At 29.3% G+C, this 19,927-nt stretch overlaps 1 protein-coding gene across 1 annotated transcript; it reads left to right on the forward strand.

Moving 5' to 3' along the window:
* Positions 1 to 8,947: 8,947 nt before the first annotated feature.
* On the forward strand, positions 8,948 to 16,006 carry LOC146944013 (GDSL esterase/lipase At5g45960-like). Its single transcript, XM_085742393.1, has 5 exons — positions 8,948 to 9,573; positions 9,673 to 9,812; positions 9,967 to 10,200; positions 15,172 to 15,448; positions 15,583 to 16,006. Exons 1-5 carry the CDS (start codon positions 9,306 to 9,308, stop codon positions 15,774 to 15,776), a joined length of 1,113 nt encoding a protein of 370 aa, XP_085598519.1. The 5' UTR covers positions 8,948 to 9,305; the 3' UTR covers positions 15,777 to 16,006.
* Positions 16,007 to 19,927: the final 3,921 nt, after the last annotated feature.

Raw genomic sequence — 19,927 nt, forward strand, 5'->3', positions numbered from 1 at the left:
GTCCAACCCATTGTAGACTCCCTCAGAACTCTAAACATTAAATTTTTTTATTTTTTTTTTTTTAGTTTTTGAATTTCATTTGTTTAACTTTTTATATCAAGTATAAGTTTTTGGATGTCATTTGCTTTCATACAATTTTTTTATCCAATCAATATTATATCAAATGCCTCCATATTTGGTCTTTGGGTGAACGAACATGCGAATGGAAAAATACAAATGTGTTATGTTGAATTGAAAAAGTACATGATTATTAAACATTTTATAAAGATGTAGCGTTTTTTTTAACCGAGTCTATTTTTTGGTGAAATATTTAATCTTAAATTTCCAACACTTTTTAACTGACCCATAAAATTGTCAGTAACTCGCTATATTTCCGATACTTCCATGGACAAAACACACACTATTTTTTTCCCTTATCATTTCTTTCATGTTCAAATTTCTTTTCATATTCTAATTTAATTTTATTGTTGCTAAATTTATTTCTCTCGTTTCATGAAAGATGGGAACACAAATTTCCCTCCGCAAAAACACCATTAATCCATTTTTTTAAACCACGTTGTGCCTTCGCCTAACCTTATTTGACTATCAACAAATTACAGACGCATTGAGTCTCACACTTTAGAGATATATGTTCATGTGTAAATTGTGACTTAAAGTTCCACATTATTGGATGCCAAAGTAGACGTTGAGAAACATATAAGTAAGATGACCAATACACCTAATGCCTTAAGGTTTTGGATAATGATGTGATGTCAATCACAATTGTGTGGTTTCACTTAGCCTAATGTGATAGTCCAACCTACTGTAGACACCCTTAGAACTCTCAACATTACGATAAATGGTTTCGTTAGTTTTGGGATGCCACTTATTTAATTTTTATATCAAATTTATGTTTTTGGGTGTTGTTCACTTTCATGCAATATTTTTTAATCAATCTCTAAGATATTAAATTCCTTATCCTTTGATCTTTGGTGGAATTTAACCATAGATAAACACTTAAGTGTTATGCTGAGTTAACAAAATATGTGCTTAGTAAATTCTTTATATGTTGTTGCGTTTTTTTACCCGAATCTAACTTTTTGGTAAATTAGTTTTTTTTAACGCAATCTAACTTTTTGGTAAATTAATTACACAAAAATCTTCAACTCCTTCAACAATTTCATAAAATCACTTGCAACTTACTTCGTTCTTTATAAGCTCATGGACAATATACACAATTCTTATTTTTTGTAATCGGTATCAGTTCTCTCAATCTCAAATTTATTTTTCATCTTCTAACTTCTTTGATCTCTTCTCATGAAATAAAGGAACAAAAACACACTTTCAGTAAATTACCATTAATCTACCTTTTTGATCATGTTGTACATCGGTTTGACCTTATTTGGCTATGTCACGTAATTACGGACACAGAGAATGTCACACTTGAGGGAGATATGTTATCGTGTAAAATAAGAGTTAAAGTTCTACAATGAAAGGAATAGTAGATATTGAATAAGATATAAGTGAGATGACTCACAAACGTGTGCCTAAATAATTTGGGAGAAATTGTGGTGTTGATATCATTTGTCTAGTTTCTTTTAGCCTAATGCAAAGATACAACCCAATGTAGGTTACACTTGCAGTCCCGAAATTATGATGATTTGTTTTGTTAGCTTTTGAATGTCATTTGTTTAATTTTTTTTATGTTAAATATTATATTTTGGAAGTCGTTCGCTTTCATGCAATTTTTATTTGTCAATGCGATAACTTTTTTTTATTTAACCTCTATTATTTTAAGTTCCTTCACTTTTAGTCTTTAGTGGGATATGACAAAGGAAAAACGTTTATGTGTTATGCTGAGTTGAAAAATACATGTTTATTGTACATTTTAAATTGATGTGACATTTTTAATGAGTCTAATATTTTTGGTAGAATAATTACTCAGTAATATCCAACTCCTTCAACAAACTCATAAAACTACCCACAACTCACTCGTTTTCCTTGTCATTTCTTTCCAGTTCGAATAATTTTTCTAATTTAATTTCTCTCTTCTCATAAAATAAATGAGAAAAAAAAACACATCTCTATGAAACCACCACCAAGCCACCTTTTTTACCATGTTGTGCCTCTGACCTTATTTGACTATTTCATCATATCATAGACATAGAGAGTCTCACGTTTAAGGGAGAAATGCTAATTTGTCATGTGTGAGTAAAAATTCTATATTGCCAGCAAGATTTGATATTTATGAAAATATAAATGAGATGAGTAATATACATATTGTCTTAAGGTTTTGTATGAAGATGCGGGGTTTCTCATTTTGAAACACAATACCTTGGTATATGTTCCTCATCAATATTATTGGACATCCAACTTTACATCTTAATTTGTGGTTTGAAATATGCAACTGTTAATATCATTCAAGAACTCAATTGAATACCATTTGCTTTGTAGCTTTTTATTTTGGTCAGATTGACAAACCAAATCAAAGCTAATATTTTCCTTCTCGTTTTCTGGAAACAACGATAGAATAATATTGTTAAAGTGCTCAAATGGGTCCAAAGTTTGAGCAAGTATCCCTCGCTCTTGATTTTTTTGGAGATCTATATATTTTCCAAATTATTTGGATAAACAAAGTCAATAAGGGAACACAATGAATAAGTTTGATCTAACCCACTTGTTTTGGCCTGGGACTACTTTTAAGGTCTCGTGTTTGATTCTCTCTGCTGCCTTCATATCAATTTTAAGGTCTCGTATTTTCTTTTCAAATCCATGTATCAATGCTTCATTGATTTTCAATGGAATATTGAAGGATGAACCGGTTGTACGAACACCTGGAATTAACATGTAATTAGCTATGACCCTAGGAAAAAATGGTCAAATTGATAATAGATTAGAGCCTCATAAGTATGTGGATAGCAGTTCAATTTCTGCCTCATGTGTATGGAAAATATTCGGCTGAGATGAGAGAACTCGTCTTATGTATCCCACAGGTTTTCCAACTAAGATTAGTCACTGCTAAGGTGATGTAAGCTTTATACCAATTTCATGATAACTCGAAAAAATATCAAATATAAAATTAGTTACCAAACTTAATTGATACATTTAATTAGTATATCTAATAGACATTAAAAATCAATATTTATTATTAATAATAATAATATAATAATGATATTTAAAAATTGATAATTTCAGCAAGCATTTATTTTGTATTATTTTCGACCAAAAATTTTCATCAATAAGTTAATCGATTGTTAGAGTATCCACAATGGACCTCTCCTTTTGGTTGCTTAAATGAGTCTCTATGTACATGTTACTTGCTCTTATAATTAATACTTAATAAGATTTAATCTTTCAAACTCTAGGAGTATATATGTTACCAGAATAACTCAAGGACTTTCTCTTAGTTCGTTCATTTTATTTTTCTTTTGGTTTTCTTTACTTTTTATTTTCTTGTTATTTACTTTTTTCTTGGTTTGGTGTTTGCCCCTCAGCTTTTTGCTTAGCTTTATTGAGAAGGTTTTGGTCCATCCCCCAACTCCTTTTGTTCTTGTTTCCTTTTATTTATGCATTTATAAAGTGATGCAGCTGGTTCATAATTGAACCCCATTTAACTAAAAATAAAAAATCTCTCAAACTCAACACTTCAAAAAATATTAAATGGGTCTTAGTAATAAATAATTGTTGTGCATTTTATATTAAATGTGTAGTTTTTTAATAAATAATAGTTGTTTTCAATAAGAAGTTATTACTTTCAGTTGCTTTAACATGTGCAATATTGCATCTAAAAACCCATAGGTCTAGCCACTGTATATGTTCTACACCTAATTTTCTAGTTCTATCTAGTGGAGGTTCGGTTTAAAATTAACATAAAAAAAAACACATTTGTTGGCTAGTGCCCCTTTTAAAATAGATATATTTTGATTAATGTGTATATACACTCTTTACAACTTTGTTTGTATGAGAGGTAGTACAATACTTATATTATTGAGTAAACATGTTTTATTCAAACTATTGATTGTTATAATGATTTTTTTAAATTACCATTTACATGCTCTTCAAAGTCAAATGAGGTTTGGGTTTTATCATTTTTTAAAAGTGAAAACGAACCAAACTGAATCGATGGTGTACGGTTTGGTTCGACCAAAACTGCATTTAAATAAAAGAGGAATTCCCTCAAAAAAAAAATAAAAGAGGAATTTTTTTCTTCAAATGTTTGTATTTATTTAATACTGAAAATAAAATATATGAAATTCCGTGAGAACACATAATTTAGAAATAAAGTTGCAATAAAAATTTAGATTTTTTTTTTAGCAAAATTCAGAAATAATCATAGTAATAAAATTCAGAAAATTTTTTGCAACGTAAGAATCTAGAATATGTCAAAAAAGAAACTTAAGAATCCAGAAGAGAAGCTGCAACAAAGAAAAATGAAACCCTAATTCAAAATTCTTATAATGTAACACTAATCCAAACAACACAAAGAAGAAAAATAAACAAAAGCCTTAAAAAGACTAAAATACACACTTATTACATATGATTCGTGGTATAAAATGAGTAAATGACAAATTACCAAAAAAACTAAAGTTTGGCCCTGAGAGTTAATATAGGATGCGCAACCTTGAACTGAATATATAGATAGGAAACTACTTTGTTCTCAATATTATAAAGGTCTCTGCAAAATAATGAACACATTGTAAACAAAACCGATAAAAGAAATTTCAATAATGTTGAGTTTCCTCCCAATTAGAAGAAACACAACCAAACTGGAAGGAATTAAAGTCGATTAAACTGAGATATACTTTAGTTATAAATCCGATAAGTTCTTTGTAAATTTGAGGAACATTGAGTAGCAATATGGTCATCCGCAAACAAATATATGGGAAAATAAATATGTTACATTAATAGCAAAAGAAATTTAATGAATAAGATCATATCGTTATATGATGAAAATAATGTCTCAAATGAAGCATTTTCAAAAATGATATATAGTAGACAATTATTTGGAACAAAATATAAATCATGAGAGAATTGGAACAAAATATAAATCATGAGAGAAGATTCAAGATCCCTTTCGTTTATGCCTTTCTTCAGCTTCAAAATCAATTTCTCAACAAATTATTTGATAACTAACATTCTCCCTCTTATTTTCTCATGTACAGCTAAAAATCCAACTATTAGCAATAAAATCCTAAATCATGGTCACAAACCATGATGAAGGGGAACGGTCTGATGCAATCAACAATAAAATTTGATGAAATTGTAGGAACTAAAGGTGTTCTTGATCTTCTTATTGTTCTCAAAACTATTTTTGAAAAATAGTAATAGTGATGAGAATAGGATGGGAGATAAAGATCTGAGCTATTTTATTTCCTTTTTGTGACAAAAAGAATCATTACCTTTCACTATTTTATTTTGGTTTTAATTTGATTTTAATAGGTGAGAAACAATTCAACGATAGTCTTGAATTAGACCAATTGTCAACATTCTTTTTTAGGACTGTTATAAGTGTTGAATAATTTGAATTTAATTTCATTAATTGGCAGTTGATAGTTTCTTGTTTGATTTTTTTATGGGCAGTTTCTTGTTTGATTTGATATCATGCAATTAAATTTCAAGATATCATTTTGATCATAATAATAAATCGAATGATTTCTTAAAATAGAGGCAGTATATGGAAGTATGTGTTGAGACTGAAATACCAGGTGCTAAGCATATACCATGTAATGGAAATTTGAATTTTTCTAGCATTAATTAGCCTGACATTAATTAGAATGAGACTATAACATGCCACATGTACTTTTGAATGAAAATGGTTTCACTTGTTTATATTGTAGATGTAGATGTAGATTGTAGATGTAGATAAGGATACGGATAGAGATATTGATAGTTTAGCCGAGATTGTTGTCTTTTTTTTTTTAATATAATTTTAAAATAAATAAAAAAATATGGGTATGAAATAAAGGCAAATAAATATTATCGATGTTGATGAGTGACTCAAACAACCATAAGTATGTGTTTTATCATGCAATTTGTAAAAAAATTAACAAAGAAGCTTGAGTATGTGTTGATGACAGAAATAAATAAATATGGGGAGATAAAAATGGAATGCTTGATTAGGTGATAAAGAGTATTTGATGCATGTGAACTAATTTATCAAATGAAATGAATGGATGAGATTTGATGTTAAAATAATTTATGAGAAATAATATATATCAACGCCATGTTTAGTGAAAATGAGTGATTGACAATAGAAACTAAAAAACTTAATAAATTAAATCAGTTCTTTTGAATAGGAGCAAATGAAAATAATAAAGAAAATAGTGAGGTTTAGATAAAATTCATTGAAAAAAAAATAACTAAAATAAATTTTCTACATTTTCGCAGGGGTCGGTCTTGTTCTACAACATACATGAATAGTTTGCACCACAAAAATGTAAGATAAAAATATAATATCTTGAGAACTATTGTTACCCAAAAATACTTGAGAATTCTCTGTTTTTTTTAAGGAAGAATTCTCTTTTATATGCACAACTTCAACGTTGAAAGAACAAAACATTGACATGCCTTTCACATATCTCTCATTATTAATAGTGGCAAAAAAAAATAGTTTTGGAATGAAGAAATCTGATTCAAAACGTCTTTCAATTACGTCGCTTCAAATTAATAGAAAAATAATGAAATTCATTAAAACGTGAAGCAAACTTTTTCAAAAGGTGTAAATATATATGGGGATGAAAACCCTAAAATTAACAGAGCCGACAGCTAAACCTATAAAAGGGAATCAAAATTCGGAAGGAAAAAAAAAGGTGCCTAAATCAATTTGATAATAATGAAATCAATAAAATTGAATTGGTCAGGAGGTAGAAATATTTGCATTTCAAATAAATGATATTATAAACAATTTGTACGAAAGGAAGATGCATATACAAATGATGAAAGACAAATTGACTATATATAGGAAAAAAAACTCAAGACTGGCTAACTTAATATAATGATGTGTTGATTACAATTTGATTGGATGATAATTAAGAATTATGTACCAACATGTAATTGGTACATATCTTGTCATAAGCCGTTAGAACTCGAGGGTATCATAGGATGAATATGTGAATTTGAACAAAATACATGGATATATACAACATGTAGTGGAGTAATATCATAAATTGAATCAATTTTTGAAATTAGAGTGATGAAAAAAATATGTTAAGAAGAAAAGTGTTTCAATAAAATAAAAGAGAGATTTTGAGAATAATTTTAAAATGGAGGAATATCATGGATATATACAACATGTAGTGGAGTAATATCATAAATTGAATCAATTTTTGAAATTAGAGTGATGAAAAAAATATGTTAAGAAGAAAAGTGTTTCAATAAAATAAAAGAGAGATTTTGAGAATAATTTTAAAATTTTAGTATGAATTCTAAATGATGTGAAAATGTTTGAGACGGACAAATAATATTTATAGGAAAAAAGAAGCAAATAAGTCACATCAATTATGCCATTAATTTAGTAATAAAATTAGTAACACATCAAATAGCAAAAATAATTTGAATAAAATATTCCATTTATTTTTTTGTCATTATAAGCCTTTTAGTCAACTTGCATAATCATGTTAATTACATAAGTCTTGCACAAATCACATAATATGTACCAATTACACAAAACATTAAATGCACCTTTCAATATAAGGATGCCATGTGTACTATCAAAATAAAATAGTGCAAATATATATAATAGAGATATGACTCTGTTCTATGAAATTAATTTCATGTCAAAATTTACGTGAATATTTATTAAGAGTTAATAAATATTTTACGTGAATATTTTACGTGATCATTTTATCTCTCTTTTCGCATATATCAATTAATTTCATGTCAAAGTTTACGTGAATATTTATTAAGAGTTAATAAATATTTCACTTGATTATTTATTTGCCCTCGCTTCGGTTCTTTGTGGGGGCGTAGTTTGGTACGTCAGCGGCTGATCCGTTTCATTTACATGACGTCAGCGGCTTCTTGTTTATTCTTCAGGAGGTTTGTGAGTTCGCCGTAACTTTATGCAGCTTGTTTGGCTTTGCTGCGTGTGAGTGTTATGAAATGAAAGAAATAATAGAATATTCAAGAACAAGGAAAGTAGTACCATTCACCAATTGTTAGAGAAAGTAAAGCTACATTCTTTTCGATGGATGAAGTTCAATAATATTAATGTTAGGCTAAACTTTCATATGTGGTGGTCGAGCTCGTTTGCTTGTTTGGGCGTAGACTAATTTCCTTTTGTTTTGGTTACCTTGTGACTTGTTTCATTGTATACTTTTGAGGTCTTTTTAGCATATCTTGTGATGATTAGGAACCTCCTCTTTTCTAAATATATTACATTTTGACTTGTTAAAAAAATAGTTAATACAGATAAAATTTTCATGTAAGATATGGTCATGAGAAAACAATTTTTTGTTTAATATATAGAGCATTGCTATTTATCTAGAGAGATTTTATCAAGACTTGATCAAGAAAAGGTTTCAACCAATTAAATTTGTTATTTGCCGGAAATCAAGGTAGGTAATGGTGTGTAATTAAGGAAAGGTGTTAGCAAATACATTGTCTTGAAATTTTCTTTATAAAATTTGTCACTGTATCTATCATTTCTCTAATATATAATATGGTCGCAGCAACCTCTTGTCTGTTTGGCATTGGTTGACTATATTTTGTCTGTAATTATTCAGGATACTTTGTAGACTTTGTTCTGCTCTCCTTTGCACACCTTGTGTTAGAGAGTAGTAATGTTTTTCCCTTGTGGTAATATATCTCATTTTTTATTGTTAAAAAAAAGAAAATAATCACTCATTTACATATTATTTTAAAAGGAAAAGATTGGCGGACACCCGTTCCACTCAATCTACACATATTCTCTCTCTTGATTTCTCTCCTCTCTTCTTGTTTTGATCTTGGAGAGTGGGTGTGTGAGACCCACCCCTAAATAAGGTGGATGAGGTGTACAAAAATCACAACCCTATTTTAAAAAGGTTATGCATAAATGAAATAACCCTTCAAAAAGTTATAGCAAAATGTGACATTTTTTAACCACTAATGAAAAAAAAAATCAAGAGGGAGCTTTATTTAAATTTATGACTGTGTTTGCTCATATATGTAATATTTAATTTTCTTACTAATAATTGAAAATTATTATTTATGTTTATCTTATAAATGTAGTCGTGTTTTATATAATCTTGTATACTTGGCCTATAACTACACAAGAGCTAGCAACATCATTTCAGTATAACAAGTTCAAAGGTCTCAATTGAACTTGTTTCAACCAAACAAACCAAATGAAGAACTCTGATAGAAACTTGTTACATTCTTTTATGCAAATGATTTTCATTCTTTTTTTGTTATGTTTCACAACAAGAGTTGAAGCATCATTACACAATAAAATCCCTGGCTTTTATGTGTTTGGAGATTCCACAGTAGACCCTGGAAACAATAACTACATAAAGACACTTTTCAGAAGCAATTTTCCACCATATGGAAAAGATTTTTCAAACCAAGTTCCTACAGGAAGGTTCACCAATGGAAAATTAGCCACTGATTACATTGGTAATTAATGATTAACCAACTTGCTATGATATTTTTCTTCATTAATTTTCATGTAGTATATGGTATGTGACTAATGTATGAAATATGAATGCATTGCAGCTTCTTATGTAGGATTGAAAAAAGAGCTTCTTCCAGCTTATTTGGACCCAAAAGCTAATACCAATATTGAAGAGCTTATGACAGGAGTTAGTTTTGCCTCTGCTGGTTCTGGTTTTGACCCTCTTACACCAGCTATCACTGTATGCATCTATCAATATTTTTTTTTCTATTTTTATTAATTGTTTATCAATAATAAATTATGTTACGTACCTTATTCAAAAAAAAAAAAATTCTCTCTATTTCTGTAAATGTGTGTCATAGATTACATTTTTTTCTCTCTGTTTATTTTTTCAGAGTGTAATTCCAATACCAAAGCAGTTGGAATATTTAAGAGAATTAAAAAATAAGCTGGAAAATGTGATTGGTAAGGAAAGTACTGAAAATCATATAAAGAAGGCTGTGTATTTCTGCAGTGCTGGTACAAATGACTTTGCTCTTAATTACTTCACTCTGCCAATGAGAAGAAAGAGCTATACTCTCTTAGGCTACCAACAATTCTTGATCCAACATGTGAAGGAATTTTTACAGGTTTGATTTGCTTTCTTAATTCCAGTAAATTGTTTTTTTATCATGTTGGTAATTCTTGCATAAACAAATAGTAAATTTATTAACTATTTATTTTTATTATTTAATATGACATTAATGACCATTTCATACTCATGCCAAAGGATTTAATTTTAAACTCCGTCCCTTGAGATTACAATGTCAAACTCTTGCTACAGAGAAACATCTTACGAAAGAATATTCACTATATTAAACACATAATATGGTGGAGAGAGTTTGAAGTAACTTCAAATTCAATTTTTTACGTGCTTACTTTAAATTAAGCTATACCCCCTACCCCTAATCATGAAAAGTTTCAAAGCTACTAATACATTATTCCTAATTAACCCAATTGTCTAGATCAAAGAAGTGATAGGAATTTAAACTTTTCTCTTTAGAGAGTACTATGATTTTGGGATTTCTCAAATTTTTATTTATTTAGTAAATTTTCTTGAATTGGTTCTTCCACTTGTTATAAGTTAGTAATATTTTTTGAAATATACATTACTTAGAAAACTAGTGTGACCAATGATGGTTGCTAATTTCAGTAATTTGTAATAATATCACCAAAACATATAATTTTACTTATAATTCTAATGTATTAACATTGTCATGTTTATATACTATGTTACCGTATAAATATACACCTCGTTTCTTAAACCTAAGGTAGCATTAATTTTTTTTTGTCCCCAGTTGAATTGGGATTTTGATTTTATTATAAAAAAAAAAGTACTAAAACAAACCTTAGTAAGGACCAGCTTTTGTCATTAATCAAACTTTTATCAATAAAAACACACAACTACTTTATGAAAGAAAGGAGTAAAAAGATGAAGAGATTCAGACAATTCATGGCACCTAATTATGAATAAAAAATGGGGCAACAATAATAGGTACAGTGTAGTTGAGGGTAGATATGAAAACTAATAAAGACCCAACCCCACTGAAATTAACAACTTAATAATAAACAAAAACACTCCGAAATTAACAATTTTTAATTTTGTCATGTATCAAGAACTGGTGAATGATTAGTATTTAGAAGTTAGATTAGATGAAGTAGACAATCTTGAGTTAAATGACACCTCTATAACTATGATATCTTTTTGGATATAAATCGGCTATATCATGTGTACGCGCAACTGCAAACTAATATTTTGAGTTAAGCTAATAGAAACACATAAGCGCCAACTTTTTAAGTGTTTTTAACTTTTTTCAAGAATTGAATTTAAAGTCAAGACTATTTGTTAAATTGAAAGAGACTCGAGCCGTCTTATTTAGACACTCTTATAAAATATCCATACATATTAAGAGCGGATAACATATTAACACATGGATCCTTAAAAGGTCTTATTTATAATGGATGGATGAAATAGCTTAAATTAATTGAAGTCCACTTCCAAAAATATTCCTATCATCAAATAATTCAGTGGGAAGAACTTGGTTAGAATTTTATTCTCCATTCACATAATACAACACAGTTGGTTGAAAGTAATAGAGACAACCCAGCCATTTTGCCAAGATTATCATGTTGCATTGGAACTAGAGAGCTACGGTTGATGTTAATTTTAGCAGTATTTATTGAGTTCATGAATAATTAACTGGACCACTGTTCATAACGTGGTCTGTCATGTAGTATTTCTATTTTAATATAAATAAACTCTATATATGAGGAATGAAACCTAAGAAGAAAAATAGGTCTCTGTTGCCTCTAATGAAAAAGAGTTATTTGCCAGACATGCTAAATGTGAGATAGAGTCAATTATAAGAAGAATTTTCTCAATCTATATATACCATAATAATGAAACTTCAATTCTGTCAAAGAAAATAGAAACTTCAAGCTTACTAACTATTCGGTCGAAATTTTCTGAATAAATTTAATCTTCAAAATAGATTGTTTTTGTTTAAAAAATATAATTAAATTCACAACATAATTAAAAATCCTCAAGAACTAACTACCAATTTTTGTTGGATGGATAATTTTTTGTATAAATTTTTGTTTAGGAACACAATTTTTTTACAAATTCAAATTTAAATATAAAAACATGCAACATGAATATCTAATCTGAAATTTATGTAAATTTTAGATAACATAAATGATATATAATTGAAATAAGCAAATTAAATTCAAATAAACAGTATGGTAGAGTATCATTATGTTTATCATAAAACAGATGAGCACACTTATCATAAAAAGTATGGTAGGGTAGAGTCCTTATCATTGTGTTTTTCATAAAACTCTTTTATGGACGCTTCTAAAATGGTTATTGATATCACTATAATTAATTAAAAATATTTTCCTTCGCAGTTTTTTTTATAGAAAAATAATATTTAAATTATCAAAAGTATTTAATTAATTAGTTTATTAATATTAAATGTTCCTTTATAAATGTCGTCCAATACTCATTTTTATCATGAAGAGTGCTAACTACTTACTGACCCATGAAAAGGTTATGCGCCTAATCCCCCAAAGTTGGGAAGAGTTTTATCAAACATCATGTTTAAGACCATGTTCCAACTTATTAGGCCAAATTAATTTAGATTCGTGGGTGCAGTGTATCATTATGCTTTTAATAAATTGTACTATACGATTATAATAAGCGAGAAAAACAGTTACATACACGAACACGTATATGCATATACCATACGTACACTTTTTGTTTTTATAGGTATACATACAATAGAGACTACTTTGAAGAGATCGATTTAAGTATTTACTTGTTTAAAAGGAATTTCATATACTAAATATACTTAGAGAAATGTACTATGTTCCAGTAAAAGAAAAACAAGGTTTTCATGTTAAGAAAAAAAAAAAAAACTTATTTGTGGCGGAATCAGAGTGAGTACGGTGGAAATATACTAGACTGAGCTATAAGTTTTGCAAGACTCAAGTCTGACAAGTCAAAATTTTTAAGGCCGAAACCTAGCCTGCGATATGTTGATATTGATGGGTCGGATTCATTTACATGTTTGAACTTGATATTTTACTGTTCCACTCCCTCCGTCACAATAATTGTCTCTTTATCCATCTTTCTTTTTCTCAAATTAATTGTCATTTTAGAATAGCAATGCAACATTTATTATTATTTTTCATTATTATATCCTTATTTATTGAATTTCATTCAACTTAACTATTCAACTAACTACAATTAATAAGAATGTTTTAGTAAATGATACTAATTTTACTATCAAAATCAACACAATTAATTATTTTCTTAATAATCGTACATAAACCTTAAATGACTATTATTTAGAGACGAATGGAGTATCTAAATTGTAGAGTGTGTTTGTTACTTAGTATACATATAAAAAAAAAGTGTTATAAATTCTTAAACAATGATTAAAATAGAAGTCACAAAAAATATGAAAACACTTTCAATTGTAGATTATTCTCTATCTCTATTAAAATTTCGTACTTGTCATCTTTTCAACCAATTCGAACATTTCATTAAATCTCACCTCACCCTTCCCCTACCCTACCATTAAGGGTGTTTGTAGCAGGCGAGGCAAAATTGGCCAATCTGCTCCATTTTAGTCTGGCTTAAGATTAGTTTGTCTAAAGGGACCGGCTAATTTAAGTGGTTTAGTTGAAACTCTCAATCTCTCTCCTTTATGATAGACTAAGGTTGAAAATGAGTTGAATCGAATCGAATCTGATTCAACTCGGTTTGATTCGATTCGATAAAATTTGATTTAGCTTAATTAAACTCGACTCGAGTTTGAGACGAATATTTTTTTAAGCTTGAACTCGACTCGATTAAAGTTCCCATTTGCTCATTAACTCGAATCGCATAATTCTAAAATCAAAAGTTTTAACTTTTGTTGTTAAAAAAACGTCTTGACTTTTTTCCCTAAATTAATAATCAAACTAAATGAAGACATTACACTAAGTAATTAAAGTTGTAATTTATCTTTGCACCAAAAAAAAAAAAGTTGTAATTTATCCTCAAACCATGCTTTCCTACGTAAGTCACCTCTTTTATACGTGAAATCATCTACACTATTTTCTAAATCAACCGATATGTGACAATTTGCTTCAAAGCTTAAACTAGTTTATCAACATGAATATAACTCACTTTCATGTTATTATTGATCGATTATTGGTAAGTGTTGGACTTGGTTTTCTATTTTTTGTTTTATAATTGTAAATTGTTAATTAAACCAGTAATTGTAGTTCCTTTAAATCAACATAGATAACTATTAGAGTAAGTCTTGTTCCACTTCCAAACCTCTTAGTTGACTTAGTATTGTGTAACAACTTTTAAATTTAATTGATTAATTTGACCGTATGTTCATGTTCACACTATTTAATATATATTTTTTAAATTTAATTGATTAATTTGATCATCTAATTAGCTTGATTTTAGAATGAAATGTGATATGATCCAATCCAAATTATTTTAGTTTGGATTGAATTGGTTTTCAATTTGTTATTATCTATACAATTTTGTTTCATATTTTACAGAACAATTCTTCTATTTTTTTTCCAAAAAAAAGAAGCATGGCACACAATGTTCTATTATAGACGTGTGCATTGGTCAACACCATCAAACCTAAGATAAAAATGTATTATATATGTACTAGTGGACAGTCCTTTCATTTTTATAGGTTCCTTAGGTTTTTTCTCTTTTTCCTTTATTTCATTTTAACTTTCATTTGTTTTCGAGTTGTAGTACTTGAAATATTTTCATAATGGAGAATGTTAACCAGTGCCCCGGGGCATTGGTTAAGCACCAAAGAAAATAAGTTTTTATTAAAAAGTAATGTAATTATTACTTAATAAAAGTGACAGTTTATATTTTCAAGACAGAAAATTCTATTTATAGATTTCTTAACCAGTGTCCCGGGGACACCGGTTAACAAGACCCTTTCATAATATATTTAACATGTTCAAAATAAACATAGTTAAGAATTGCTCAATGAAGTTTATAAATTAATGACTATTTTTTATTTTTTGCATAGGGTTTGTTGGCAGAAGGTGCTCAAAAGATTGTAATAGCTGGAGTACCTCCAATGGGATGCCTACCATTCATGATCACTTTGCATTCCCCTAATGCTTTTATGCAACGTGATTGTATCGATAAATATTCTTCTGCAGCTAGAGATTACAATCTACTCCTTCAAAATGAATTACACAAAATGCAATTACAACTCAAATCATCTAATCCAAATGTTAAACTCTATTACATTGACATATATGGACCCCTAGCCAATATGGTTCAAGCACATCAAAAATATGGTTTGTAATTAATTTTTTTATTCTCCCTTGCTAAAGACAACTATATTAATTTCTTTTCTAGGGCATAATAATAATACATATAAGAGGTTAATTTATCTGCTAACATTCTTCTTTAATTTATTTATATGTGGTAGGATTTGAAGATATTAACAGTGGCTGTTGTGGAAGTGGATACATTGAAGCATCAGTTTTGTGCAATAAGGTTTCAAATGTGTGCTCTGACCCATCTAAGTATATGTTTTGGGATTCAATTCATCCTACAGAGAAGGCATACCACAACCTCTTCTTGGCTTTCCAACCCACCATTGATTTCATTGTCAACAACTAGAATAATGAATGATTTCCTTCATATAATACATGTTTGATATCTTTTTCTTCTCATCGGTTATGGCCTCTCAAACGTAACACATTTTTTTCTTATTTTTTCCTTAGAAAGTGTTAATGTGTGTGTAATAATAAATACGAAATAAAATGTGATTGTGTTAAAATTAATTTAATTGTGAATATATAAAACCGCAAAAGAAAAAGCTATTGTATTGGCGGTGTAATTTTATTTAATTTTGTAAGATTTTGGTTATCTTAAAAAAAAAAAATAGTTTGTAAAATAAATTATGAATTCGTTTGACAGTTAAAGTGAGTTTATAGTTTAACGTTTGTTTTGAAAATGTGTTAGATTTTTATGTTAGAACCAAAGATATCTCATAAACCATATAATCAATTATATTAATCATAGAAAAAATCACATAAGAAGCGGCGTATCTCCCTTCCAAAAAAAAAAAAAAAAGCGACGTATCTGAATTCAATTCATTGTGACCGAATTAATAGTGTTGTGGTTTGCCTTTCCATATCTACACACTATGAGAAAGCTATTTAGATATTCTCTTTGTGACGTGGATTCAACAAAGATTCACCATACGAGGATCTCTCGCCGAAGTGTAAATTTCTTGAATTGAGATAGAAAATGAAAGGACATGATAGAAAATCTAAGAAAATTAACCAAACTAGGAATAGAAAGAAAACATACCAAATGGAATTAGATGAAAAGTGAAAAGGACGATCGCCACATTCAAGATGAACGATAAGATCGAATCGTGGATCTGCCACAAGAATAAGATGCTCTTGTAAGGATCTAGATTTGGTTCATTCAAGAATCTAGAAGAGCAATTCTAACTCTCCCTTCAATCAAAGATTGAAAATATCAATTTGTGTATTAACCACTTAAAAAATGATAACATGATTGTTATTTATAACTAGAATTCTGCTCTTTACCCCACAAAAATTGCTCGCTCACAACTGAAAAGACTAAAATGCCCCTGCGTGAGTTAAGTCACGTCACCTTATATTTCTGCGTGACTTAACTCACGCAGGTATATAACAGAACAAAAATGTCCATGGGAGTTAAGTCCCGCTGCTGTATGACTAAATAGTTTGGATTTTTCCCCTGCGGCCACTTTCCTTATATTTAAATCCTCTTCTTCTCCCTCTTGCGGTTTGTTTAATTTTTCCCCTGCTATATTAAATAGTTTGGATTTTTCCCTTGCGACCACTTTCCTTATATTTAAATCCTCTTCTTCTCCCTCTTGCGGCCACTTTCCTTTGTTTAATTTTTCCCTTGCTATATTGTTTCCAGTAATTTCCCCTTCAATGTTTTCACCAACTTGAACTGATTTATCACTATTGGTATCTTCTCCATCAATTCCAGAATATATCTTCTCCAGTAATTTCCCCTTCAATGTTTTCTAGTTTCAATGTAACCCTTTTTAATTTTTCATCAGTAGCTTATCCAATGTTGATTTTAGAATATATCTTGATTTTGATTGGAAATGTGAGTATGTGAAAAACATTTGTTGAGTTTATTCAATGGAGATGGGTTTGTTGTAGCCACTGACGAAAATAGTTGTGAAGGGAAATAGAAGAAAATTGACCATAAAAGTTGTAAAACAAAAGAATAGGTAGTGAAAAATGGCAGTGAAAAATCCAGCGTGAGTTAACTCACGCAGATTTAAACCAGCGTGAGTTAACTCACGCAGGGGCATTTTAGGAATTTTAGTTTGGAATTAGCAAAATATGTTGGGTAAAGAGCAGAATTCTTATAACTACTCATTGACCATCACCTATAAGGCCCAATAAGGAACTAGAAAAAACAAGAAGCTTTATACAACTCCAAAATAAAAGGAATTCTGCTCTTTACCCAAAAAATTTGCTCATTCCTAAGTGAAATCCCCAAAATGCCCCTATGCATGTTAACTCACGTTAGTGTTAAATTTGTGTGAGTTAACTCACGCAGAGATTACACAGAGATTTACACTAGCATGAGTTAACTCACATTGAGATTTACACTAGCGTGAGTTAACTCATGCTGAGATTTGCACTAGCGTGAGTTAACTTATGCTGCGGGAGTTAACTCATGCAGGGCATTTTGGTCATTTCACTTGGGAATGAGGAAATTTTTTTGGATAAAGAGCAGAAGTCAAATAAAAGCATTCTAAGTTTAAAACTAAACGGATTATTACAAACAAGATTCACTACAAAAAGATAGTATATTTGTTCGTCACTTTGTATCTTTGTGATAATGGATGTCAACAAAGACTTCTGCAAAAAGGAGTGTGACTTGGAGACCATAATCTTTCTTATTTATGAACTTAAATTAGAGTTAATTATTGATATTTCTATTTTAATCCATCATAGTTCAAATATAGAAAAAAAATAGTGTTATATGTTGCTTAAGATAAGCAATAGCAGAAAACATAATGGATGAAGGCGAAAACAAAGTGAATAATTACAAAAATTAAATGTTGAATTCAAGTGCTAAATTCACATAAGCACAATAAAATTTAAAAAACCATAAGAGCCAAAAATATGGTTTGGGCTTCCACATAAACACACACTATATAAGAGAACAAGATAATCAAAATTGAACCGGTCATTAAACTGGTGTGTTTATGGGTTTAGGGTTTAAAGGTCGGATCGAAGCTCAACCAGGGTTGAACCGTTTTTAATTAATTATATGTTTTTATTTTTTTTTATAAACAATAATACACAAAAATATTATAATATTTATATTTCACACTATTAAATACTAAACTCTATTCAACAATCATCCAATCATACTTATAATTTCATTCTTTTGATAAAACTATTTTCTATTAAAAATTACTAGTATATATGAATTAATAGTTTTTTTTTGAAGAATATATAAATTAATAGTTGTAATTTTTCTCTAAAAAATAGTTGTAATTTATTTATCTTATAGATAATTATTTCAAAATATTTTAAAGCTTATAGCCATGTAGTTAAACAAGCTTAACAAAAAACTAAGTGTGTATATGCAAAGAAAAAAGGTGCAATGGGCCGTATAGACCAGGCCCAAATGCTTAATTTGAAAGTAATACGTAACCCTAAGAAAATTGTTTTTTTCCCTTTCATTTTTGCTCATTTCCACCCCGAACGTCCAAAATTAACCTCAGCGTAAATTAACACGTGTTGGATACCGAACGTGAGTTAACTTATGTTTCCTACAACTTGCGGAAAAAAAAACCACGTAACGTAAGTGCCGTTGGCTAAATTTTTCAATTTTCATGAGCTTCAACACATTCTTATGAAGCATGGTGAAAGATGTTATTGGCACTTTATGGGGAGTTATTGACACTTTCTGGTTCAAGAAGAATTGGAGACAAGATTACTTTAGATGGATGGAAGATGTTGCTGATGAAATTTATGTGGCAGTTGTAATAAAAGTGGCAAAGATAAAGTAGATGATAAGAAACCATAACTACAAGTGATTCTATGCTTATATTTCTTGTTCATTTATTTCTTTTTCCTAAATGTTCCGTTTCAGATGAGAATAAGGTTCATAATACCACACTTTTTATTTGCTTTCTTGTGATCAGTTTTGTCTTTAGTTGAAACACTATACAAAAACATATCCTTTTAAGAAAAAACCAAAGAAAACAACCATGTTTGTAAGCAAGCTCTATTGCCTTATTGATTGATGGGTAGCTCTCGTAGAAAGAAGCATGTAAAATAGAAATATTTAGCCAACGATACTCATGTCACGTGGGCTTTTATTTTTCAGCGGCAGTTAGCGCAAGTTAACTCACGTTCGGTACGTAACGTGAGTTAACTTGCACCGGAGTTAATTTTGAAAGTTTGAGTGGGAATGAGTAAAATTAAAATGGAAAAAAAGCAATTTTCAAATGCCTCAAACACTAACAGAATTTTTTTTAGGTTATAGAACACTAACACTAACATTTGAATTCTGCTCTTTACCCAATGCATTTTGCTCATTCCCAACTAAAATTTCAAAAATACTCCTGCGTGAGTTAACTCACGATAGTGTTAAATCTGCGTGACTTAACTTATGCTATGTGAGTTAACTCACGCAGAGATTTACACTAGCGTGAGTTAATTCACCCAGATATTTATACTGGCGTGAGTTAACTCACACAGGGGCATTATAGTCATTTTAGTTGGGAATGA

The sequence above is a fragment of the Medicago sativa genome, chromosome 2 (assembly GCF_051527215.1).
Source record: "Medicago sativa cultivar Bolivia chromosome 2, Bolivia_mono, whole genome shotgun sequence".
Lineage (NCBI taxonomy): Eukaryota > Viridiplantae > Streptophyta > Magnoliopsida > Fabales > Fabaceae > Medicago > Medicago sativa.